General features: G+C 37.8%; 1 protein-coding gene across 9 annotated transcripts in view; it reads right to left on the bottom strand.

The window, feature by feature from the left end:
* The window catches only part of ERC2 (ELKS/RAB6-interacting/CAST family member 2), a 532,276-nt gene that overhangs the window by 267,369 nt on the left and 237,938 nt on the right, over nucleotides 1–26,969 (bottom strand). For all 9 annotated transcript variants that reach the window (XR_012044651.1, XR_012044655.1, XR_012044654.1 and 6 more), the window contains one exon: nucleotides 12,085–12,220. Coding sequence is in view for 3 of the 9 variants with exons in the window: in XM_072876309.1 (XP_072732410.1) it covers nucleotides 12,085–12,220 (136 nt within the window). In the remaining 6 variants the exon portion in view is untranslated. The remainder of the gene's footprint in view (nucleotides 1–12,084; nucleotides 12,221–26,969) is intronic.

The raw sequence follows: 26,969 nt of genomic DNA, 5'->3' as shown, positions 1-26,969 counted from the left end.
ATTAAGTTCATTTTTCCCTATTGACAATTATGAAAAGTGTCATGGAAAAAAACTCCAATTGTATTAATACGTGTATTTAGTGAAAACATTGGGACTTCAACAATATCCATAACCTATCAGGCTTTCTCCAAGGTATTTCTAGGGAAGGAGTCTTTTTCAGATGCAGAAAGCTGAACAGACTGTTTCCCAAGGAAAAAGAGAAATGGAAAAATACAAACAGAAGTAGAGGATCAAAGAAATGCTTGTTAAGGCAGCAAGGACCCTAGCTGTAACTTGAAAGAACAGATAAACATCAGCCTTCTATAAAATTTGATGTACTGCACTCCAGTGTTGTTTGTTGTTGAATTATCTGATTATCTTGATAATCCGGGTTAAAAAAAAAAAAAGCTGAATCCATTGTAAAAGAAATCTGAACTGCAAATGGCAGTACTCTCTTCTTTTTCTTCATATGCAGCTATTATAGACCATCCACAGAGAAGCGAGACACTAGTAAAACTGCCTAGCTGCAGCAAAATAGTTACAGTGGTCTTCCTCATCTTTCACATGCTAAAGACCAATCTTCCAGTTGCTCACTGGACCAAAAACTATGTCAAATTCACCTGCACTAAGTACCTCGTTCAGTAGCAATTCATTAGCAACATTTTTAGTATCATGAGTAATACACCACTTCAAAATCTTATCAGTTAACAGTTCAGACCAGTAAATGGAATACTGGCTAGACTCAGACTAAGTCTATGCTCCTCAGTGGTGCCGTCAGCCATCTGGGACACAGTGCACGTAACCTTTATTGCTTATGCCTCAGTTTCTTTCAACATATTTGTTATACCTCTGTTCTGTAAAATACTTTGAGATCTATTAATAAAGCATGCTATGTCAAATGTGTGGTTTCTTAATTGAAGATTAAAATTTTTACCTTTACCTTTAGTCGCAAATGAGTATTTTCTGGCAGCCTGTGCATACTGTTTTAACTTGCATGTATTGCAAAACAGCTAGGAACCTGAAATAGTAACAATTTACTCTCATACTTCCATGGTTAAGAAGTCAATATCTGAATACGACTTTGCTCTAAGTGACTACAAATTTCAGTAGGTGGCCAATATTTTTTTGTTTCAAATTGGGTTTAATCTGATCACGTTATATTTGTTTAAATTAGAAGTGAAGTATTTTTTCTTTAACTCCAAGATCTGATTGAGGTTCGGCTTGGGATTTGAAAATCATCTCTAGTTTCTCTGGCTTATCTAGTCTACCATCACGAATTTTGCTGGCTAAATTCTGCCCAGCTAAAACCAAACAATTCAAAAAAAGAGACTGGCAACATATAACAGTGAAATTTGGTGCCAAAATCTTCTAATGAAATCTATCACATGAAAGCTTCTCAAAGCAAAGATGCATTTACAATAAATAATTTTAAGAAAACTTTCCAAGGTAGGAGTGTGCTAGACAAGATTATGTAAAGAAGCACCTTGACCTCCCTTCTCTCTCCAGTCTGTAACACGAGGTAGTCTGTGAGTAATAGTGTGTAAGGCTATTACAGAACACTTGTAATGAGAGATAAGTGGTACAAATCTGGCTTATTAGCAACCAGCCAAAATAATTCTACTTAGGCTTACCTCAAGCAGAACTTTTGTTACTGACCAGATGTATTAGTAACAGACTTGCGTGATATTCAAAATGATATATGGAGAGTGACAAACAGCAGCAATAGCCAGCACTGGTTACAAACAGGTTAATACAATAAGACCAAACTATGAAACGAGCTAGAAATCTGAGCTTGATGCAGACCACAAGGAGGTTTCTGAAAACCTTTTTAGATTTTCATCCAGCCTATCAAGCTTTCAACAAAAAAATGTTATAGCCCGTGGATAAGCTACGCATATAACAAAGTATAGAGAGATACAGTTTGCATAGAATTTAGCTAATCAGTTGTATTTCTAGAACATGATTACTGTTTTGCTAGTTTATACATAGGAAAACAGCTTTCATTTGTGAAAGTTGAAAATAAAAAAAGTATAGGCAACATTTTTAAGCAATGCCTAAATTGGAAAATCTACACTAATACAGATTTCCATTATCCTGCTTTTATATTACAGGGTTAAACCTCCTATATTCATCTTCTATTGAAGACAGCTACACAAATAGGGTCAGACATTTTATTGCAATTTCACTTTGCAGAATTTCAATCTAAATCATTGTTTTTGTCATTGATTATAATTTATGTAATACAGAGTGTTTAAATACATAAGTTAGTAAAATATTAGACAAGCTATAAGTCAATGTAAAAGTTAAAAATGAACTATACGTGGAATGCTATATTGGACAGTCATGTGCTGAAATACTAACATCTATTATAACGAGGTTATTGATGTAGAGTTGACATATGACTTGATTTGCAGATGCCCTACTGACTAACCTTTTGCAACTATATCTCAGTGTAAACCTGTGGTAATTATTGCTGGGTAGGGAGAGTTGGTTTAACTGAACTATTTCTTTTGATGCATGTTGAATGTGATTGCCCCCTGGAGACTACGGGAGTCCCACATGTGTGAGTTATTACATAAATATTGAGGGGGAGGAAAAAAGGTGTATCACATTAAATTGTTCCTGTTTCCTATTGTTGCAGTTTTGTTTTTTCCCACAGGATCTTTTTCTTCCAGTGCCTTGCCATATAAGGCTGCTTCAACTAACAAAGCACTTATTAAAGTACATCGTAGAAATAACTTATTTCATCTAAACATAAAATACTTGTCGATAATTGCAGTTCTCAGATTTTTAAATAATTATATTAGAATATACAAATTTAACTTCGTTTGCAAATCAAGATGTCCAGGTTTTATTCTTGGGTACTGAAGTCAGTGAATTAACATTACTTAGCCAACACCAGAAAACATTATGTTTCTGACTTAATTGTAGAACCTGAGAAAGATGAGAAAGAAAGTCAGTATTCAGACTTTCAGATATGGGACGCTCTAGAAGCCCTTGTAATAGTGCAAAGGTTGTATTAGTAATTATATATAATGTTCTATAATACTGTGTACTTGCTTTAAAATCAAAAAGTAATAAATTGGGATAGTTCTAAGAACAAAATTAATGTTATTTTATACATACTCATATAATGTAATACTCTAGACAAAAGAAAGGACATGACAACTACATACAACAGTTGCAGTAATAATTTTTTACCCACTAAACTTTTTTTTATATTATAGCTGGTTAGAACAACATAGCACAGAACACTGAGTCACTTCTGTCAGCCTACCGATTATGACAAAGGAGAAAAGATTTAAGAGATGTGAGTCTAGTAGAAACTGACCTTCAAGTGAGATTTTCACAGATTGTCTGTAGGGACATTTTATAACAAGAGTAGTTTTGACTTCTGGGGATTACACTGCACAATGAAAACAAATGTCAAAGTAAATCCCCAAAGAAAAAAAACACTTCTGGTATTGATCCTCAGACCTACCAATCAACCTTCCTGCCCTCTGTAGACTCTCAAATACTTTTCTTCATCTGAAACCTTTTAGAAATATTTTCTTCAACATAATCTTAAACTACTGGCTGAAGTTCAACACACATTTCAGCAACACATATGGAATTTATCCACAATTCAGAGAACTTCCACAGGCCAAGGAAGGAAAATTCCTAAATGTCCATCCATGTTTACAATCTGAATTTGTATTTATGTTATGTTAGAAATCTGAAGATAAGTACACTAGCTGTGTCTTCAATAGTCTTACGTGTGTTTGAATTGATTAGTCTGATTTTTGTAAGTATGCACTTCTAATCTGGTAAACATTTTTTAATATATTGCACTACATCATCACAGGCTTATTTATTTTTTCTATTACCCGCTGCCTGAGTCTCCGCTCAAAGATTTTTTTACAGATTGGTTATCAATGCGTCACAGAAAAGATAGTTAAGCCCTGCTTTTTCAAAATGTCTATTAAAAATTTACGTTCAGCTACATGAAAATGACTGCTTTAAGAAAATGCAATTCCTGCCTTTTTCCTAGATATTCACAAGAGGAAAAAAGTTCCCTGAACTGTGTGAAATTTATAACAAGCTATACATTTTGCTGAAGGCTGGACATTTTTGAGGTTGTAGTTATTAGCTACACTCTAGCTTGGCAAAATCCAGCTGTAATTAGAGAAGCAGAGAAATGCCCAAGGAAGTACCCACGAACATAACACTAATGCACACAATTGTGTCATCTACTGTGCTAGGTTATCTCCATTTGCTAGTACATTACTCTTGCTTTATAAGGGTAAAACTATTCGACATGTACAGGAACACTAATTTTCTTACAAATTGACCAAACTTCAGCTTAGCCACTCAAAGACGAAACTTTACATTCCCAAGGGACCTATAGTTTGAAAACAGAAGCATACAAGAACATATTTTAGTTTTCAAGCAATAAATTGAAGAGAATTCTGTAGATTTGTTACAGAACACTAGCATAAAATATTGACTCTTCATTTCTTCCTATGTTAGTTCATTAACGTAATAGACTATACATGGAGAACTTAGCCAAAAATTCCAAAAATTGCTCACTTGCACTTGGAATCAACTCACTTGTTAAAAAGTATTTGCAACGGCTTGAACAAATGTATCCAGTCAAAAAAATTACAATTTAGTGTGAAACTTTGGAAATAAGCTTGTTGTTGAAAACATTTCTGCATGGGCTACAACATTAAATCGGACATCTACAAGACAAGACCATCTCAGTCTTTGATCTTAAACGTCAGGAGCATCATTAAGCTTCTGCTTTAATTGCAGGAGAGCTCTGGTAAAATACATTTTTAACTCACTACAACCATAATAAAAATGTTTCTATGCTGTATTTTCCACAAACAAGTCCATGGGAGCTTTAAAGGGAGAACTTCATTCTAGCTGCAGCTTACGCCAATCTTCTGAATTTGTCACTGAACTGGTTCCAAAACCTGATGACTGCAGGCCGCATCTTACCCTTTCTCTTGCCTCTGTACATATTTCCACAAGTCTGTCTCCATCATATCTCACCTCTGTGTTCTAATTGCTCGTAATATTGAGAAAGGAGAATCCAGAGCGGTCACCTATTTCCCCTTATCCTCTGCCCACAACTGAATGAGAAGTAGGGAGCAATTCTGCTCATCAGAGCTAGACCACAATGTGCGTTTCATGCACACACATTGTGGAAATCAGAGAGGAATGGTGTAAAAGGCAAAATTCCAATCTTATCTCCATCTTCCCCCCGACAATGACCAGCCTTCTGAAGACAGAAATGTACAGAATCTCCATTAAAGCCTTCCAAAGAGGTACAGATCCACCTTCGGATGCATGCTTAAACTAGAATTCACTTTTAATACAATAACTTATGATTTTAACCTCTTTAAAAGGTTGACTTTTCTCACTACATATGTGTTTCAGCGCTAATAAATACAAAGCTGTGTGTTTATGCAATGAATTCTCTCCTGCCTTATGTCAGCTACGTACACTAATGCCTGTCTGCACAGCAGCCACAGCTGTTCCCTCTGCCTCTGAACTGCTCACGCTGCTCTGCTCATTTTTATTTGCAAGGCTTCATCTCATTCCCTACCTTCCTCTTTTTATTAATATTATAGTTTCAAAGACTTTGAGACAATGCAGTAGGAAACACACTGCATTAAGAGAAAAATCATAATAAATTGATGTCAGGCATACCCCTTGTTTAGGCCATGCTTCTACTTTATTTTAAAAGACACAGACATAACATATGGCAATGTACTATGTCTTCAGTATATTTTGTATTTCTAGAACTATTATGGAGATGAAAATTATATGCTGAAGCACAGAGTGAAAAATAAAGAAACAAACCCAAGTTTAAGGATTCACGCGGACTAGCTGTGAAATCTCTTGGGAGCTATTTTTAGTGAGTAAGATACCACAGACATTCCCGTGGCAAGAATCGGACAGCAGTAGTATTAACTACCCAGTTTTTCTACCTCTGTTGATAGGACTTTCTCCTGATCATGTTTTAGTCATTGCCTAAGACTAAATTTCCAGCCAGTACGAAACTACTGAGAAACTAGAATTCGTGCCTTGCCTCAGTATGTCCAGTGACAAACCAAGGCTGACATGCTGGACTCCTTAAACAGCCAGATATTTACACCAGGGAAACGGACGGGCGTACACAATCTGCTTCACAGCACTTCACGCTCAGAGCATTGATCAAGCCGCCTGTATGTGATATTTGAAATCAATGAGAACTACACATTGTCTCACTCAAAAGCAATTTTTTTTAGTGAAATATCTCTTTTCAGCATGTGGATTTCCGCCCAAAGAAAATCCAAGCTACCGAAAAGAGAACCGTGACAAATAACCCACGCATTTAAAACATTAGGAGAGTCAAAAACTTTTCCAGCAGATAAACCAGACGAAACGGCAGAAACTCCCAGAAGCTGCGTAATTCAGAGCAGAATAGAGTATTAAACTTTTTACCTTTGTTTTCAGGCTCATCCCTGCACCTCTCTTGTGACATGTATGCGTCGGACAGTTTGCATACAGTTTCCACAGAGCAGTGTTTCTGGACTTAGTACAGATATGAATCCATAAGGTTCGATTCACTTATTAAATTGATACTTTACATTTATGAAAAGTATAACCAGACAAAAGCACACATTTAGTCTCCTTTGAGGCTATGTGATGAGACATATGGGAATATTATTACATGCACATTCTTATTGTTTACTCTAGAGAAAAGAAAGGACTTTGTTGTTGTTGTTAGAGCAGGTTTGAAAATCGGAATCAAAACCAAACCCACTCAAGTTCTCAATGTTATGCAAATGTTTTCTTTCCCAGTTCTATTGAGGTAACAGTGTTACTGGAACAAACATGTTCCATACAAGAATCAAGAAAAACGCATCTCAGGAAATAAACATCTTGCATCTATAACATTTCAAGATCCTGCAAAGAGACTTGAGGAATTATGCACAACTTTATGACATGATACCTGTATATTTCTTAGCTCAGCATTTCTCAAAAAGGCTTATCTTTTTAAGACAGACAAAAAAGAGAGAAAGATGAAGGCATATTAGATACACCATTCTCAAAAAATTTCATGATAAAGCGTTCAAGGGCCAGCTCTCCTGCTGTGATGCTTTATGTAATATATGACCATCACGTTTGGCAAGATTTGCACAGGTCTGCCCTTGATTTGTGGAAGGAAAAAGCAGAAAACCTCACAGCTATTCTTCATTCCCAAGAATTAATCTGAAGTCTGGCTCCCTGATGTTTCCAATTTTACAGTGATCCAAATTAGCCCCCAAAACCACACCTGAAGCATCACTCACAATTACAGCTGATAGCTGAGGGAGACCAAAGCGAATTCCCTCCCCAGGCATCCCAGGGCACTCTCCATCACAGCAGTGGCCCTGGACTGCTGTGAGATGGGGCCATCAGAGACTCAAACTTGGCCTGCAAGCACCGATGCTAGGATATGAACCAGCTTTGAGAGGCTTTAATCTGAAAAGACAGTGACAAGTGTCACGGATATACATGACGCTACAAGCCTCAGGAACTGTTACGTACTATCGAAGCTTTGGAGAAACTACAGACTTCTGAACTTCTTCAGACCTACCAGAAAGCAAGCGGACAGCTGAATGGGTAGAGCTTCAGCCCCTACTTGAGCTGCACAAAATGGATGGCACTTCAACCGACTGCTTCACTTTGCCCTGAAAGACTCCCCGAATGGCCCACGGACAATTAAACGAGCTTTCTCATTACATCTTTTCCCGCACTTCTGCAAAAGGGATTGAGACTTGACTGGAGTAAATGTAATTGGACCAGTCTACTTGCTCTTCAGTTCTCAGCTGAGCTTATCACAGCCAGCCATCAGCCAGCTTATCACAGCTAGCCAACAAATACAATCATTACATCAGGCCAGAGAATTTTAGGATGTACTTTACCCTAACAGCTCAATGCATCATTCACCATCGTAACAAGTACACTATAGACACAAGCACTATGTGTTATAAATGCCTATAAACATAGGGCATTCCTACTAAACATGGTAGAAGGTATTACAAACAGTAACAAGAACAGGTGGTCAGATCCCTATGGTTTACTAAGATGTTAATTCAATATTTATTGAAATACCAATTCATTTTATTTTTAATTAGGAGATGCATAGTACTCCCAGAAACTTGTTTTTCATAGTATATCATATATCTCACATCATGTGTCTCCTCGCAAATCCTGCCTCACTTAAATCCATAGATCACTACTGTTACAATATTTTATTAACTCTATATACTATTTATAACCCCAAATTTAATAGCAAGAGTGATCAAGTATTCTACTCTGTCAGATTATTCATTTAGTCAACACTCATATCCCAATTTGAATTCTGTAGATGTTCACATCACTAGAAGAACTTCAGTTTATACTCTGTTTCCTGGGGAAAGTATTGTACCCTTGGGTTGGTAGGAGAGAAAATAAATTTGCCTATTACATACTGTGTTATATGTATCCTGTTGAACACATGCATAAATAAGTTCAAATCTAGAACACTCACAAATGTAGCTGCATATCCAGACCTGCGGAAAGCATCCCTGCACCCAGGCATTTGTGGCTAAATATTACAGGAGTAAACGTTTATCTTATGCCAGATACATTAAATAGTTTTATGCGACCAGGTACAAAAGCCTCAAATCAAAATCACCCTGACATGACAAGCCATACAGGGCAATCAAAATCATAACTCCATCCACCAGTGCTCTTGATCAAATTTTTTAAAAGGAAAAACTTGCATTTTAAGAGACACTTGCTTTTTAAACAACTCCACGGAGGAGAAGGGTTTTTTAAACAACTCGTATGAAAACATTTCCTTTGTATACCAAGACTAATTGACTGGAGCTTTAGAGTTTGTTTGGCTTTTTAACCAGTCAACCACCTACTTATCAGATTCACATAAGAAAATGGCTTGATGCTCTTGTCACTACCTTGTGTAACTTGTGTAACAATGTTTGTAACTACCTTACACATATAAAACAAATAAACCATACCAGTGAAAAACTTTAAATCAAAATACTCGCCTATCAGCAGAATAAATGCACTTCAGAGTCACGTTACCGCCACTACTCAGTGACAGACCATGTGCGTTACTTGCAAGGTTCACTATGGCGTTTATGTAGAACAACTAAAAGCTCCCTGAATCTTGCAATGATAGGGAAACCTCAAGCTCCCAATATGTGAGGCAGAGACATGTTTCCATTAGGTTTAGAAGTAGCATCATGAGCTTTTACTGGAACAATGAATTTTGCGATTCATTTTCTAAAGCAAACCCTAAGAAACTTCCACAGAGAATAACAATTCCTTTACTTCACAAGGCCACCAGAAAAAAAAGCCCCAGACACTACCACTACCCCATCTTCCTTAGTCTTATGAAAGAAGCAGTCACACAAGGACACACGTTATCAAGCCCTTTTTGGAAAGGGTCCCTTGAAGGCATCTGTCTCCTGTACCTGCTAGACCAAAGCAACTCTGTATCTTAATTTGCTGGGGAAGGAGAAAGCTGCCAGATGTTCATCAAGTTTGGTAGCTTTTCTCCATCCCTCTCCATTCACTTTGTTTTCTTAGGGATTTACTTGAACATATCACAGTGCCGTAGAGTCAAACTTCTATCTGCAACTGTACTTCTCCAGGAATTTTATGGCTCAATCTGTAAAGTCAAACAAGCCATTTTAATTCAGGTGGATTTGCCTCCTCCGTGATCCACGCAGTGACAGCCGGTCTAATTCACTAAAGAAGCAAGCCTCAAAGAGAGAACACATCCAGCCCTGCATGAACACAACGGCTGACATTAGGAAAGGCATGGGAAGAAATAAGGAAACGTTTTAGACACAGGAAATACAACAACTCGTTATGGTAGCAAACTGTTGAAAGCAGCAGGCTGCCTGTGTTGCTGGTGCCAGAGGCAGGGTTAGCTGTGCCAGCGCGCCGGCAGCGCGGACAGCCCCTGCTCCCTGCCTGCTGGTGCTCCTGCAGCTCCTGGAGCAGGGCTGGGAGCGCACAGCTCCTACGCCGCGGCAGAACCAGCTGGGATCCTCTCTTGCACTTTCCCCGCAGCTCGGAAAGCGTAGGATGGGCCACAACACGTACACACATACATTACTGAAAGTAGTATGTTGAAGTACCAGTAGTAAAACATTAACATTTTAAGGCATAGTAACAGAGAAGTAACAGCTCTTAGTTAACTAGTTTTCATAAACTGTTCTTAGTGTGTAAATGCTTTATAGCACGTCAACGTCACAGAAGAGCTACACACCAGACAAGGTTTCTTCTTTCTAAATTCAGGCTATTCAGCCAAGCTGCTGCCATTTGGTAGACCCACTCTCACCACATGACGTGAAAGCTCCAAGTAGAGCCGTTACATCAAAGAGCCTCGGAACGACTTCTGTTCTCTAGTGATCGCACCACTCTGATAGATTTCCAACATAATACTGAAAAAATAACGCTCTAATACATTCTCTTTACTGAACCACATTAATTACAAGTAACTGCTTAGCACTGAAATTTAATTTTGATATATCATATTGTCAGACCAAATACTTCACAAGGTTTTCTCACTACATCACGTGCATTAGAATGCATGGTGATGCAACCAGTACGTAATGACCAAGGTTATAAAGCATACATAACACTACACAGATGCATAAATAATGTATCCTTTCCTGAACTTGATTCTGACAACACAAGCCTGAAGAGAGGTGTGGTGTTAATTTCTCCATTTTGCATATAGGAACACATGAGAAACACAGTACCGTATGAAGCATGTGAGGGTCAAATTCCATCTACTAAAAATTTTCCAGAAACCCATTATTTTAACCACATCAAGGCAAAATTGGTATTTTGCACTGTAAAGTAGACTTGCCTATAAACACTGGGTATGGAGACGTTGATGTTGCTGACAGAAATCAGTACTTCTCTTCATGGTTTTTCATGGTCAGATCTCAGAGAATAATTTTTAAGTCAAGCATCAAACTTGTTTTGTGGTCTTTAATACAAATTCCCTAGTATGTAACATATCATTAACCCAGTCAGCTAACTATCTTTCAAATCTCAATGCCTGAACTCAGTAACTTACAAACTGTAGAAATTCTCCTAGAACAGGGCTCAAAGTCTATCTTAAATAAAAAAGATATTGCAGAACCTTTTCTTTCCACTGTAAGAAAAAAGGTGTTGATGTAGTAACTATGCAGTAATGATTGTAAGAGATCTGTCAAAACAGAGAGCTGCAGCTGCCTCCAGTGCTCCTCTGTTACGTCTAAGGACATAAGATAAAAGTGATCTTTGGTGAGGATTCTAAATTCACCATTACCCTGTTAGACAATCTATCCTCACCCGTTTAACCCACTACATATGCATGTACAGAGAGTTAATAAGATCAAATCACACTCATTAAATGATCTGAGTGTGCAACCAGATGACGATATCCCTGCTGATACAGAATTGCGCTCCCAGACAGTGGAATTTAACGTGAAGAGCTACATCTAGAAACCCAGAACAGGAAGGGGCTCAGGGGTCTCGAACGTTGTTGTGTTCAACCTCCACACTGGAAAATATGGCAGAATTTCTGTTACACAACTGAATGCTCTTGAAAAACTAAATTGTATTTTACAGAGCTAATCACCCGGATATGTAAATGTCTGCCCAATTTAAAAAAAAAATAAAATCACAGCAGGCTAGCATTTGATATTCAAACATGCTGAACGTTCATAACCACACTATACAACCTCACTATGGCTTGGGGATACAACGCTGTGAATAGCACAGAAGGAGAATACAGAAAGGATAATTATCCTTCTGTTTTCTGACTCTCCTCAAAACGAGCTATAATGACTTACTTGCTTTTAAATAAGTAAAACACAGTCTTTGTGAGGAGAGGGCTTCAAATTCTTTTTTTTTTTTTCCCTCACCCTAAATATTAAATATTTCATGGGTGCAACTGAAGTCAGTAGTGCATCCTCTGGTAGGAAAGGAGAGCGCCATCAGCTCTCTGTGGGAAGACACGCAGTGAAACAGAAGCGTGCCTTCTGTGATGGTTTTAAAACAATTGGAAGATAAACTCACTTGTAAATGTTGAGAGTTGTCAGTCATATTGTCCTCTCGTCTACGAACTTCTTCCAACAACTGTGCATTCTTCTTTTTCTCCATTTGCTGATTGTGCTTCAGATTGGCAACCTTCTTGTTTTGGTCCTTCATATGTCTAAGAATTGTATACACATATGCATTAGTGTTAATGACTGCAGTCGTTTCTTTTTCTCTATAAATTAACTTGTGACTATGACACGACATCGATCCTCCAACAGAGACAAGTATTCCAAGTATCAGATGTAAACAATAAAACTTCATCTTGTTTTCAAGCTGGCATATCAAAACGGCTCTAATACCGTCAATGGTAAAGCAATTACTTGGGCCTACAAGATTTTTTCTTTTTTATCATCTGCTCACAAATACTCATACATGTTCTAAGCACTATGCAGAAAAATTGCTGTTGTAACAGAGGGAGATTATCCAACAATCCTTACACGCTCAGTGAGTTCGGGAGCAATTTTAATGGGTGCTTTAAGTATCATTAATTTCAAAGGAAGCAGAAGGTGAAGGTGTTGACTAATGTATGTTGTGAACTTCTATTTTTGAAAACCTGGACTATAAATACAATGTTTCTGAGGATTAAAGCCTGATGAGGTAGAAGGTCAGGTCATAAATATGCCATGAAGAATAAAGGATGCCTTTACAAATAGCTTTGTACATAACAAAAACATTACATTTCTATCTTTTTTAATAATGAGACTTCTTTCTACAAAAGATTATCAACAAATAAATCTATGAGTAACTTCTAATGAAAATGAAAAAATCTTTACCACCATTATATATTTTCTTTTGTTAAGACTGTACTCAAGTAAAAAAATGTATTTTTAAATTGTTTCAATGTTTAATTATCTTTTGCTGTGGATCTTATTCATTACGTTATCAGAAGCTTTCCTGATTCTGATACTTGGCATACATCCTTTTAAGAAAGAAGGCAAGCTAATTTTGCCTGGCAGGCACTGAAAAAATATCCTTGCAGTAATGCTTTCTACCTGCTTGGATTCTTAGATATTATTTTCCCGACTTTCTTTGACTTTGAGGAATTTGCTCCCTTTTATCTATATAAAAATAAAGTCATGTGCAAATTCCTAATGAGATCTACTCGCTAATCCTATTCTGGCAAATGAAGAGAATATTATTCAATGCCCAAAAGGATCACTGAAAATGTCCGTTGCTTCAACATTAGAACTTTCAGTGAAAAAAAAAAAGTTATAGAATAAATTTCTTGTACTGATTTATTATGCTAAAGAAACAAGGTCATTTTATATTTACTTCTACCACTGGTTTCTTCGTCCTACCACTGTTTTTTTCACTACTTATTTATACTGAAAAATTAACAATTAATCTCTAATCAATAAATGTTGCCATGGTATTAAAAATTCTTAGAAGACACTTCATATACAAGTTTGTAGGTACCGTACATAACAGAAAAGCTAATCTATTCTTACTAAAAAAAGTAACTTCAACTTGTGTAGAAAACTAAAAACTAAAAGTGGGTACAACTAATTCAAATAAAAATCTTTGCTTTTTAAAAGAATCTACATCAAGCTCACAGATAATTTTTTAAAAAGACAAGTATGAATTCCTCTATTTGAAAAACAGATTTATCCTATAGTTGTGTTCAAGTGTTTGCATCAGCCTGTTAAGGCACAAAAAGACAGATCAGCCTAACTGACCGTCTGTTTACAGCATTTGTCTTTTGTACTCAGTTTTTAATGTTAGAAATAAAATTTGTGAAGACTGTACATACCGTAAAGCTAAAAGAATCCCCAGCAAGAAATTGTTACCAGAAAATAGACCAGTTTCAGAAAAAAAAAAAATAAAAATCAAAAGCCATCCTTTTAAAATGTATTTCTTTTTAGTACAATTGTTTTTATGTTACACAAAACACTGACCGGAAGATGAACAGCTGAGCTTCTGCAGGTTGAACCAGCTCTAGTCAGGAGTTGGTACTTTGCAATGCCAGAGACTTTGAGACCTCAGCCTGTATCTTCCTCAAATATTCTCAAACATTTCTTATAGTACCCAGATACAGTTCTAATAAACTACACACCTAAGGCTCTCTCCTCTTTAGACGTTCCTTTAACAAAATGCCAAGACTCCTACGAAACACCACCTTTTTCCCAGCTCAAAGAGACCCCCCGTACAGCACTACAGCTGTCTTGGTAGATTTCTGGTATTGTGTTTAAAACCCCAAATTAAGTTCACTTGAAAACAAAAAATACACTGCCTGATGGTCAGAAGAAACCTGCCTACACGAGACCTACCTCAACAGGCCTGGGAGTATAGCATGAATCCCCAGTGTTTTATCACAGAGTTTAAGAAAGGTTCATTCTCTGAAAAACACACCACACTGCCACAGCTAACCAAGAATAAGCAAGCAACATGACAGTGCTAGAACCGGCAGGGATATATCTGTCAAAGTTACGCTCACAGATTAATAAAAACACATCCAGAAATTGCATGTTCCAGTTTAAACTTGTTTCTAGGTCTTAAAGAATATAACGGGTTTAGCTGTTGAGTTGTCTATTTTTTACTGAAGTTCCTCAAGAATTTTAGACTAATGCCCTTCGTCTTTCTAAACCAAGCATTCAAGTATACATTAGATGCTCTGGGCAACTCCAAGTGAAAGTCAGTTCTCTTTCGTGGGTCTGTGCCACATAATTGTAAGCATAGACCTAATCAGCATAAAACCAAAATGAATATTAGAAAAAATGACTTTCAGAACTTCATATATAAACGTGGTATTTGGCAGAAACCTTGGTGGTGTAATATGACTTTGTGCTGTTAAAATATAAAATGGTTTCCAATCTAAATCTGAGGAAATGATAAATTAACTTATATTTAATCTCTGTAAGCAGTTCAATTTTATGCCAATGCTAACTGCTTCTTTCATCACCCTTCCCTCTCACAACTTCCCATCTCTGATTCTGTCTAATGCCACACCGAAAAGTAGAACATGGTAAAGCTGCAAAGGAAAGCATCTGGTGTCTGCGATATGCAAAATCTCAAAGAGAAGGAAATAAAAGATAGCTGTGTCATAGCCTCTCTTTCTTCCACAACTGACTACATGCCTACGGAAATGAAAAGAAAATGCTACCGTTAAAAAGCCTAGCTGAGTAGTTTTCTTTTAGGCCTGCATTAAAGGTACAGGAGGAGTTCAGTGGAGGAAATAAATACAAGAACATGTTCTCCACCAATTTTTTTTTTTTTTCCTGACAGCAAATATATCAAATGTAATCCTTGATCCAGTATATTTTTGACTCTGCTTGCTCTGATATTTTTTCACATGGCTCTGTTTCTAAAAAGCTTTGGAATAAAATAGAAGATTAGGATAAGTAAAAATTATGCACGAGAAATTAAAAAATATTTGGGAACAGTATACAATCAGCACAAAATATCCTATACCATTACCATATAGGATATAAAATATCCACATAGTTTACTAGTAGCTATGCTGATATGCATACTTGAGTCTACATTATTCTTTATCATGAGGAATTAGTTTCATGTGTTCTGCTACACGGTTTCAATTTAAAGCTATAAGACCACAAAATTCATTAGACAGAATAAAATAAATAAAACATTACTGTTTAAGATCTATGTCCTCAAAATCTGAAATGTATGCTGCAGGGGTCTGGGCAGTAGAATTGATCTTACCATCACACGTTAATCATATTCTGGTACTAAAATATACGCAAAAGTATTCTTTGATGGCGTAACTGCCCCAAAGCAGGAAGATGAAATCCACAGCTTTCTGATTTTCCACATTGTTCGAGTTCATTTTGGAGCTGGGTGTCTGTTACCTTATAGCGAGCTAAATTCTTTAACCACCGAACGAGGCGTTACAGGCGTCTCAAGCCAGTCAGTACAGAATACCACGCTGTTTGTAATTTTACAAACTTCGCATAACTGGAAAGCCAGTCTTCAAACTAGTTCTAAAGCACCCAAGCCCAGAGCACGCTGAAGGGGTGCCAACACCACATTTGGCTTAAAGAAACTATGTTCTGAGCTCATAACATTTAGGAAGGAAAAAAGCAGTCTAAAAAGCAGCGTAGATGACTACCACTTTACAAAGATGCTTATTCTTGGCCAAACATTAAAATGGCTGGTAACGACACTTTTTCAGATAACAAATTTAAATTTCTGTTTGTGTTCCTATGGTTATAGCCAGTCAAGCAATTGTCATAAAACACCTAGCAGCTTCATCTGTGGACAAAAAAAGAATTCAAAGTGGAGCTAAGCTGTCTTAAAATGGAATTCGAATGTAAGCATATCTTGAATAGTTTAAAAACAAAACAAAAACAAACAAAAAAAAAGAAAGAAAGAAAGGAAGAAAGAAAACGAAACAAGTTCTGTTCTATTCCATAGTTACAAACTGAAAGACTTCATGGGCATCTTCCAACTCATTTGATCATTCAATATAGAGAAGAGTATCCAGCAAACACCCATGCCACATAAACACTAGATGACAATGACACTAGAACATAATAATGAAGAGATGAAGAACACTAGATATAAGAAAAAAATCTAAATAAAATTTGATTCTTCTAGTACATTAGACATTCTCTCATTCCTAATGAAGAGGAAAAGATTATATAAAGTAACATACGTCTCTAGAAACAACCTTACTGTACGTTAAACTTTGAGTTTATGAATTTTTTAAACCCAGGTCAAGCCATTGCTCTGAACTGTAAATACACAGTAGACTGCGGCTACGTTACTCCAGTAAAAACCGGCCAGTTGTAACTCCCTATTCATCTTCGTAAATCTTCCTGATCTGGGATAATTTTCAGTTATCTTTCTCAACACACAGAATGCTCCACAGCCATTAATTTCCACCTCAACTGGGCACTAGGCTTAAAATCAGGTATCTAAACCACAGCAATGCCTACATCTGTTTTCCTCAGCATCCAACAACTTTTTCAGAAAAATGGCCTTAGACCACCAACCCAGGAATCAATAGACTGGAGCAGCTCAGATTCCTGATACTGCTGAAGAACCATCAGGACTGTGACTGCTAAATATTTAGGTACACTTAGAATATCATAGATCCAAATGAGACGGGTGAAGGGAAAAGACAAAAATATTCTTATACAGTCCTATAGCTTTGTCGCCTATGAAGTCTGGACCAAAGAACCTAGAGCCCCTTAATCTTGCTGTGCAAACAGCAAGATGCCCTTACATCAATTACACTAGCCGTTCATTCTATTTTGGTTTTGAATTGAAATGTCTTTGTAAGAAAGAGACATCAGTGTCGTGGAGACCCAGACCCTTGATCAGCAGAAAGAGAAATATCAAAACAGGAGCAGCACTTAGTTCTTGCTAGGATGAATATCACTGACGGTAACGACTACGATTAACCACGTTCGTTTGTGGTTTTTCCTTGTTCTTCTGGAATAGCATACAAATTGATCTCGTAGTTCTAACTACAGTACATTTAATTCCTTCAGTCCAACTTTTTAAGACAAATATTAACATTTCATTTCCGCATATATGTGAGTATCTTTCCGACTTCATTTTACAGTAGTGTGTAGCTGTTGTCTAAACTCCAATGCTTTCGTCTCTGATAGCTACAGAAAATCATGCTATTTCATTAAATTCCTAGCTTTAATTAGCCACCTGGGTACCTTGGCCAAAAAGTTGGTAATGTCAGCCAAAAGTAAGTGTTACATGCTTAGTATAGCCTTTACTCTATTTCATAAAGATTTTTTTTTTTCCTCAAAGCATCCAAAAAATGCGGACATGCAAAATACTCCCAAGAGCAAAATCTGTAACATTTTCTAAAGGAGTATGTCTCTCTAATAATATTCATCACATTAAACAGCATTACAATGGGACCAGCTCTCTGAAGTCAATCAAAAAACTCTCCAGTATGCTAGGAACCTGCACCCCTCAACAAATAAAAAAAAAAGAGTGCAATAAACTTGTCAAAGAATGTCTTCAGGAAAATAGAAATATTTTATGCAATACAACAATATAGTCAAAGTAAGTAATAATTATAAAATAAGAAAGTCTCAAAAATACATTTTAAAATTTAATCCAGTACACATATTTTAAATAATCAAATACCTTCACCTGTTGTTCTAGGCATGCGCTGGGTAGAATACTACCAACAACATTACTTGAAAAAAAATTGGTTTTTTTCTAACAGACCATCTTTTTGTCCTTTATAAATAGTCCACACCTTTACAAACAATTCACGTCTGTGAGCAATAAAATGAATCTTAACATTTTACTAGGCACTCTGGATCTCAGTAGCTAGTCATGCAGAAGACCTGAGCCTGTAAATCCTGCCCATGTGAATGTCCATTCTGAACTACCTTACTTCAGTGGGCTCAGCAGAAATATTTCCAACAGTTCAGTTCTCACTGTCTTAAAAATGACAGTACGCATAGGTTCCCACTTGATTATTGAGTCAAGACTAAAACAGCAGCATAAGAGCAATTCTTTAAAATTCAGATCCAACTCCACTGAAATCCGTAAGATAGAATTTCCATTAAGATATGAGCAAAGTTAAGTGCTGTTTCTGGCATTTTCCTGGAATACAAATGTATTTGCTACTACCAATCTACAAACCTGAAAACCAAAGATGGGTTAGGCTCTAGCAAACCGTAAACATCACAAGAGACGTTAAGAGGGTTACTGACAGACACATTCCTGACACAAATACGCAAGGACACTGTTTATTCACTTACAACACATAGATGGATTTGTCTGGGGAAAATAGGTATTATCGTGATAAGAAAACTGTATCCATGACAGGCCACAATTTTGATATGACAAAGAAAACACAACAGACCTCAAATAACCATAATTTTTCTCAAAGAAAGCCCTCACGCTTGACCGCTAAATTTATTTAATAAGTTAGACTCTAGTCACCTAAAGATTTATGGTATGCTAATAAAAAAATGAAGCAGTATCTTCCTGTGCTGTCATTTGCACTTACAAAAACTTTCAGGTTGGGGTTTTTTTTTAATCCAGATTCTACAACCTAAAGCATTATTAGTATCCAAAATGTCTTTTAAAATTTGGGAGTTTTCCTTATTCTTAACCTTTCTTTTTTTCTTTTTATTAACTAAGACGATTGTCATGATGGTAAAAAACTAAAGAATACCTTAAATGCAAAAACAAAAGCAACCACCCCAACCATTAAGAAGTTACTTAGTTTGACACAGTGAGCATGTCCAACAGAGCCGAGCTTCAAAATAACTTTTACTCTTTCTCCCTTGATGGCAAAAAATGATATTGGGACTGATCCTTTTTTTAATGATGTAGACGATGCTCAGAAGCTAGACTGCTTGTACGTTCCAGGCCAAATCATTCATCTAGCTTTATGCCCTGACATGAAACGGCAGAGATTAATGATCATAACCACAGGGAGAAAACAGATTAAAATTTATTAACATATAAAATGACAACAACATTTTATTTCCTAAGCATTTTGCCTTTTTCCTTGTAAAATGAAAGCTACTGACTGCAAAACTGCAAAACCAGCTCAGTGCTGCACACGATGTTTTTCTGCGAGATCCACTGACCAGCAAACACGTCGTGTCACAGCAACACAGAACGCTGCTATTTATTGCTAGTGCCGTTGTTAAGAGTGGGGAAAGAATTGTCCAAAGCTGCAAAGAATATTCCTCATGGAAGCAAGGTGTGTCACGACTGCAATACCAAAAAGCAAAAAGGGAAAAACGAAGGTACGAAGCAGCTGTCTGGTTCTCCCTGCAGGGAATCTCCACAACACAGAAGAATGTGTCTGTGTTGCAGGGCTAAAGGCAGCAGCGTGAACGGGTTCAGTGATGCCCTACCAAAACCGATCCACAACCCACACCAAGTGCGTATTCACCGCTGATACAATATACTCCACCCACAAAACAAGCAACATATGTAGAATGGAGCCTAAGAAAGTCCCAAAGCTATAATTAAGCAATTTACCACTTCTAATACGTTACCCCCTCCAGAGTCATTATTTCATTTGGGGTTTGTCTCTTTGGTTATTCCAGCAGTCTGATGACTAAGCTGCTATGAATATCTGTTACTTTGTTAAAAATGGTGCCAAAACTTGTAATACTTTCTCTGCACGGGCTCTTTATTCCATTTGATAACACCGTACAATGCACCTGAATTCTGAGAACATAAGTGGCCAGATAATTGCCTGCCTTAAGGAGGACATGGCTCATCCTGATTCATCTAGAACTAAAGTATAACGCTGGCGTAAGTCAGCTCCACTCTCTATTTCAAAGCTATTACGCCATTTCAAAAAAAAATAACATTTCTTCTGCTGCTTTTGAATTTGGGACTCTGTCTGTTTTTAATGTGAAAATTTGACAGACCAACATAAAAAGCTCAAAGATTAATACAGACCACTACATAGGCACGCATGAGTAAAGTGTTCTGGATGAACACTTCCTACGGGCGGGGGGGGGGGGAGGAGATCATTCCTCGATTTTTGGTTAGACAGACTCAAAAGAAAAAAAGATAACTGTTTCTTTCCGTGTCTGTTATCATAAAGGCCACATTTTGGAGGAATACCTCATCCCCCAGTCCCAAGGGATTCCTTTCTTTGCATGTCTGACTAACCTATTACCATCCTACAGAAAAAAATTCTGTCTCACCTTTGTCCTTCTCGCCCTCACTATTCCAAAGCAGAAAATCTAGCAAATCTTATTCCCACTCTTTTCCTTTTCTCTGTAGAAGAACTAGATTTTCCCCTCTCTGCTTCCCACTGTAAAGGAGCAGGGGCAAGACTTCAACTGCCTGAACTAATTGCCTTTATAATTGTTTAAACTCTTAAACTGTAACAACACAACTTACCACTCTACGGCCGACCCTGTGACACCATTTCATTTTTACAGGGGTGCTATCCGATCTTGCAGCTGAAAGAAATATCCACTCTACAGTGGCATAAACGGGAGCAGCTCAGCTTCCTTCGCACGTCTATTTAATACGGGATGAGAAGGGAAGTTTGGCGGATGCCTCCTGGAGAGACAGGAGAACGGTGTCGCCCCGGGGCCGGACTGCCCCGGCTGCCAGGAAGGATAACGGGGCACATTAAGAAATCCTGAAATATGCTTGTGACAACTGAGTAAAATTTTGTTGCCTTTTGGACAAGAGAACTTGGAGGAAGGTAATACTCTGTGGTTAACTTTGGCCAAACTGACTTTATCTTTCGGTAATAACGGCCAGGATTCTGCTATACCCCAGAGAACATTATGGCAAGAAGTTAATATTGTCAGCTCTTACTGAAGAAGAATGCTTGGTCTTCTTTCTGCCATTCACCTGAAGCTGAGACTAGGGCAAACTCCACGTCAGGGTTCATACTCCGTCTACTCACCAGGAGAACTGAGAAGCACCCTCTGTGTTCTCTCTATGTTGACATAAAGGACTGGAATCAAAATGACCAGCGCAAACAATGGACAAAAAAAATCATCCAAACCAAACAATATTTTTAAAATCTCCAAAGAATTTGATTCCCACATTCCTAATTCTCCAGTTGAATGCAAAAATGCTGTAATGCCCAGAGTTCCCAGTTAAGATAAATGAATTTTAGTATATTCAATGTTTTCATTACATTCCCAGCTCCTGTTACCAATGGATTACATCGCTATTTCAGTTTCACTCAAAGGAGCAAGCCTGCAGCCCACACAGATCTATAGGTCTCAAAAAACAAGGCAATTCTATTACTGGGTTTAAAAAAAAAAAATAAGCCACAAATTCAAATAATGCTTTTTTTCTTCTTCTTCTTCTTCTCCCCACTCTCCTCCCCTTAAATCTCATTATTTCAAATGTTTGAAGCCTGGTTTAAGATTTCTTAATGCTCAGATTATGACAGTGGTTCAGTGTGACAACTATTTTGCCTCCAAATGCACCACAAAAAGATATTGTTGCCTTGAGAGGCAACAACTCTGCCTGGTAGAAATAAAGCAAGTGTCACAGGAGCCACAGAAACATTTCTCACCTCAAAGACAAAAACGTGGGAGGAAGGGTTTACCTAACACACCATCTGGGAAGTTTTCCAAAATCTTTGTTGAAGAAGTGTTTCGTCTGACACAGTTCCCTCCAAAGCCCTAAAGAGATGCTAGAAACATCCCCATGAGGATAGCGCATGAATGAAAAAGACCTACTAAAATCCTGTTCCAACCTATGGTTCGTATCACTTCGTTTCAACACGTATCTGCACTGCAACCACTGCAACTCCCGTACAGCGCGTTGCCCTGCTGTCTGTCTCAGCACATTCTTACTGGATGACACTTTGCATGAACACGTGTGAAATCCATACCAGAAGACTCATCTGTCACACATCTCTTGCACACCAAGGATTCTCCTGCATTTTCTTCTGATGTTCTTCTTTAAAAAAAACCCCAAACCTGCTGATGACAGGACACTAGATGAGAAGGATATTTGATCTGATTTAATATGGCAATTGCTTGCTCAGCTATTTTATTAATTGATACCATCAGTGATAACTGTAACCAGTAACTGGAAATAGATTGTTGCCTGATATTTGCAACCACGGAGTTGCAGTCCTGCTGCTGCTTCATCAGGTCCTTTCCAGCTGCTGTCCAGGTAAGCTTTTTTTCCCCCTTAAAAAAACACACAAAAAACCCCACCCACCCACCCGGACTCTGTCCGGTTATTCTCTGCATCCAGCTGCTCCACAGCACGTCCCGCTCAGCCTGCCAGCAATCAGGGTCAAACCTCCCCTGCTGCACTTCATGTTTCATTGCAATTTCCTTCTGAATCAAATCTTTCAACTGCAACTCCTGGCTCAACCGAGCAGTTCTCAGGATCAGTCCAGCCATTATCATTCAATACATAAATGAAACTTCCCATGCTTTTGCAGTAACCCCTTCAGACCTCCAAATAAATCAGGTACACTTCGTATGATTTCTCGTTTTGACATACTAACTTCCCCTTATTATAAACTCAGATCAGAGCCTTTCGCTCCAGTCACAATCACGTTGTCCAGGCATATTGCTCCTGCATTATGGAAGCGAACAATGCGAGTGGAAGAAGCGGTTCCACCAACAGCCCGACTCCTACATTTAGTTCCCCTGTCTCTTTTCAGTCACAGCTTTTTGAGGGTAAGCTGGGCTATCTCACGGTGATTCTTCACACACCCCCTCCACTGGACACAGGGAATCCTGTGCCCGGGCAGTCCCCGCGCTCCCCGAGGGCGGCTCTATGGCTGCTTTATTCACACACTCAGGAGGTAAGGGAATATGCTCTGTGGATCTTCTCCCTGTGGAAATCTAGTGGAACCACCAGGGCTAGAGAAGCGAAAGAAATATTGCTCCGTCTTGAGATTAGTAACCGTGAAACGGAAAGAGCAACAGTTCCTTGTGTTGTCCCTTCCCCAACACAGAATTGCGGTGTCGAGTCCAACGCAGCCCAAAGTGGGTATTTCTCCTTCGGAGATGTGGAGCTCTTGTCTCCTCACACCCAGTTTATGCTGCATATCCATTTACTTCCACAGAGCATTTACACTCCAAATCAAAGCCAAAAAACCCACATCACTGAGAAATTACAAATATCCTTCCCCATTTAAATAATCCATTTCTAGTTGTCTCAGAAATTATTATTTTAACCTCTGCATGCCTTTAAGCAAACTGAAAGCGCAAAGTGTAGAATGGAGCAGACAGGTTCAGGAGTGAGTGGGATAAAAATGAACAACAATGCATTATCCTGTCCCAGGGACCCGTTTGTATCTTGCTGTTTATCACTATGAGTTCTGCTTACTTTGTAATATATTATTATTTTACTTTTTTTTTTAAAAGGAAGCAGAATTCCAAGGAAATAAACTTTCTACTTTACTATTTCTTAAATAAAATGAAAAATGTAAACGTACACAAATTCAAAACCACACATGAAATCAGATAAATCTAAATAATCTCTTCTCAAATCTTCATCTCTTTCAAAATGTTTAAATGTTAAAATGTTCACGATGTTAAAGCGTTGATTCTGTGTATGTAGCAAACAGACTAAACCAGAAAGCCACGACAACAATCTGCCTGCTATCCAACGTGACAACTCTCTCTCTCACTCAGAATAACCAGTCTCTCAGAAGAGTAACGTATATCACAGATTCTCTCAGTTTTCGTTAGTACGCTATCTCAATTTCTCCAGGGAAATTATCTTTGAACAACATATCACTCTGCCCTTGGAACCATCAAAATGACATTTGACAAAACTGTGGAAGGCTCGTAAGTTAAATTTAAAACTCCGTTAAACCTGGCCTTACACATCTCATTGAGCTCTAGCCTCCCACGGAAACAATCAGGAAGGCCAACATCAGAGGCTGGTGGGAAAACCTCTAGCACTGGTCAGTGTATTTTACATGGGAAAAAAAATCCATCTCCCCTTTATCTGCTGGCAGAAAAGCTTGGGGAGTATATAACCTGCTGTAACCTAAATGAAAAAAGGAAAGTGACTGTACTGATTCTTGTGCTCAGAACAGTTTTATTGTACAGGTAGATGCACAGGGGGGGTTATGCCAATGTATTCGATTTTCTTGTTTGTCATCAGTATCGATTGCCCATCATGTTATAAAACAGATGCAGCATTTTTCTAATCATTCTAACCCCATATAAATACGGATGAATAAAATGACAGCTAAGGACATACTGATTAGCAGACATTAAAGAAATTAATAGATCTGTTTCTTAAATTAAGTTTTTAACCTTAATGATGATTCAAGCTGCGAAAACTTAACACTTCACTGAAATCCCACAATAAACTCTAATCATACGCTACAACTTATCCAGGACTCTAGGGATGAAAGCTGGCAGGGTTATGAGGACAGTTTGCTTCAGCAAGGTCAGCTGGTTTTTTAGGTCAATAAAACATAACAGAAATTGCACCTCCAACTGCTGAACAAATGTTTCTGCATACCAATCACTGGATTCCAGTGAAATCAACCATACTGACAACCGCATAGCATAATACCTTTCTTTAAGCTCTCTCTGGCTAGAGAGATTTTCAATCAATGTTGAGTATGTTCTGATAGAAATGCCCGAGTGGTCACATTCAGACAATAACTTCATCATAGCCAACTCCAGAGTAAATGCATTTAATTAATTTCTGGAAGAAAGAAAGATTCTGAAAATAAATTGTTTAAGTATTTTTATAATTGAGGTGTAATAACTATGGATTCAAGCACATTAAAATGCGCTTGTAATAGACAGACAATAAAAAGAAAGTGTTCATCTGATTCATAACTGCAATCAGTAAGCCTCAAATTTCAGAAACAAAATTTTCCAGCTGGAAAGTAACTTGCGATCCTGATGTGCATTAAAGCACATCAGGAAAAAAAAACCCCTTGTCCTGTCAATCTTTTCATAACGAGCCATCTTTTTGCCATACAGTTTGAAGGCATCCACGTCAGAAACGGCTCTGACACGTCTGAACCGTGAACCGTGAACTGTGCTTGGTTTTGAGACAAAGATACCCAAACTCTCCCAAACCGGCAAGCTCTGCTTCTATATGAATAGAGAACAATGCTGTGCAAAACGTATACATTGACAGAAGAATTCTGAGAACTTCACATCCGAACACATTATAAAGGCAGATTGGACATTTGCCATGATTCTAGACAAATGTGCTGCGTGGCAGGCTGCCACCTGGAACCAGATCTGCAAATGCAAGCTTTGGTAGCTGAAATGCACCTGGAAAGCCTTTGCAGCATACACCCTCCTTCATACTCCAGTCCGATTGAGCTATGAAGAAGTAAACGCTTTCTACCTTGATAATGATTGAAAACCAGGTCTGTTCCTGCCTAAAGCAAAGCTCCTTCAGTACAGGAAACAAAACTTTGTGCAAGTTTCAAACACCAATTTCAGAAACTGAAAAATAAGGGATGAGCTTAAGAGTGTAGACCTGTCCTAAATACCTGTCACAGGGAAAAGAAAAAAAAAAGCCACACTCTGAAATGAATGGGGAAAGGAAGAAGCAGATGAACCTGTAGTCCAAACCATATAAAGTTACTAGTTTCTAAAATACCAAGTAGATGTTTTAAGCCTTTGCTAACTTACACTTCACAGCCATTCATAAGCATGAGAAAGAAAAATTAACATCAAGGCCTACTGCGAGAAAAAATGTTGACTAGATCAATTTTTACTTTCAACAAGCACCACAAGACACGTAATAATACTTGGAAGATGATAAGATTACTCAAAATCAGTTCACAAGCACAAACGTTAGCTAAACTATTCTCAAACCTGGAAGAAAGAAAAGCATGAATCTGAGTAGATGATGCTGTATACAAACACAGCACATAAACATACACATACATATACCTCCCTTGCAGTTATGTGCTGGTCCAGGATCTGGCCAGCACAAACAGCTACAAGTTTCTGAACCAGGAGCTGAACGACTCCAACTCGTCCCATTACGTTTGCAGTAACAGTAAAAGGTAAAGTATTAGAGCAAGCCTCTGATCTCGGGTATAAATCTCTCTGTACACTAGTGTTATTGTTCAATCCGTTACCTACTGGGTTGCGTTGTCTACCAATGTTGAACTCCCTAAACAAAGACAATAAAAGTAAAACTGAAAGAAGAAAAAAATCTTCACACAAAACAACATATGAATTGAATATGTTGTTAATAAACATTTTTTTCTTACAGACTTTTGACAAATGCATTCATTTACTGTGAAGTTTCTGATCTAGAAATGGAATGACCAAAACCTACACCATAGGGGCAAGCAGAATAAAAACAAAAACCAAAAGAAGACAAACAGAAGTTATTAATACGGAATCAAAATGGCCAAATAAATGAAGCATCAATGAAAACCTTCATTGCAGAAGGAGCAATTAAGTAGGAGAGCAGAAAATACTGACCTGGAAGTCAAGCTGGTTGGAGTA

The sequence above is a fragment of the Ciconia boyciana genome, chromosome 11 (genome assembly GCF_034638445.1).
Source record: "Ciconia boyciana chromosome 11, ASM3463844v1, whole genome shotgun sequence".
In the NCBI taxonomy this organism is placed as follows: Eukaryota; Metazoa; Chordata; class Aves; order Ciconiiformes; family Ciconiidae; genus Ciconia; species Ciconia boyciana.
This window is presented reverse-complemented; position numbering and strand designations above follow the sequence as displayed.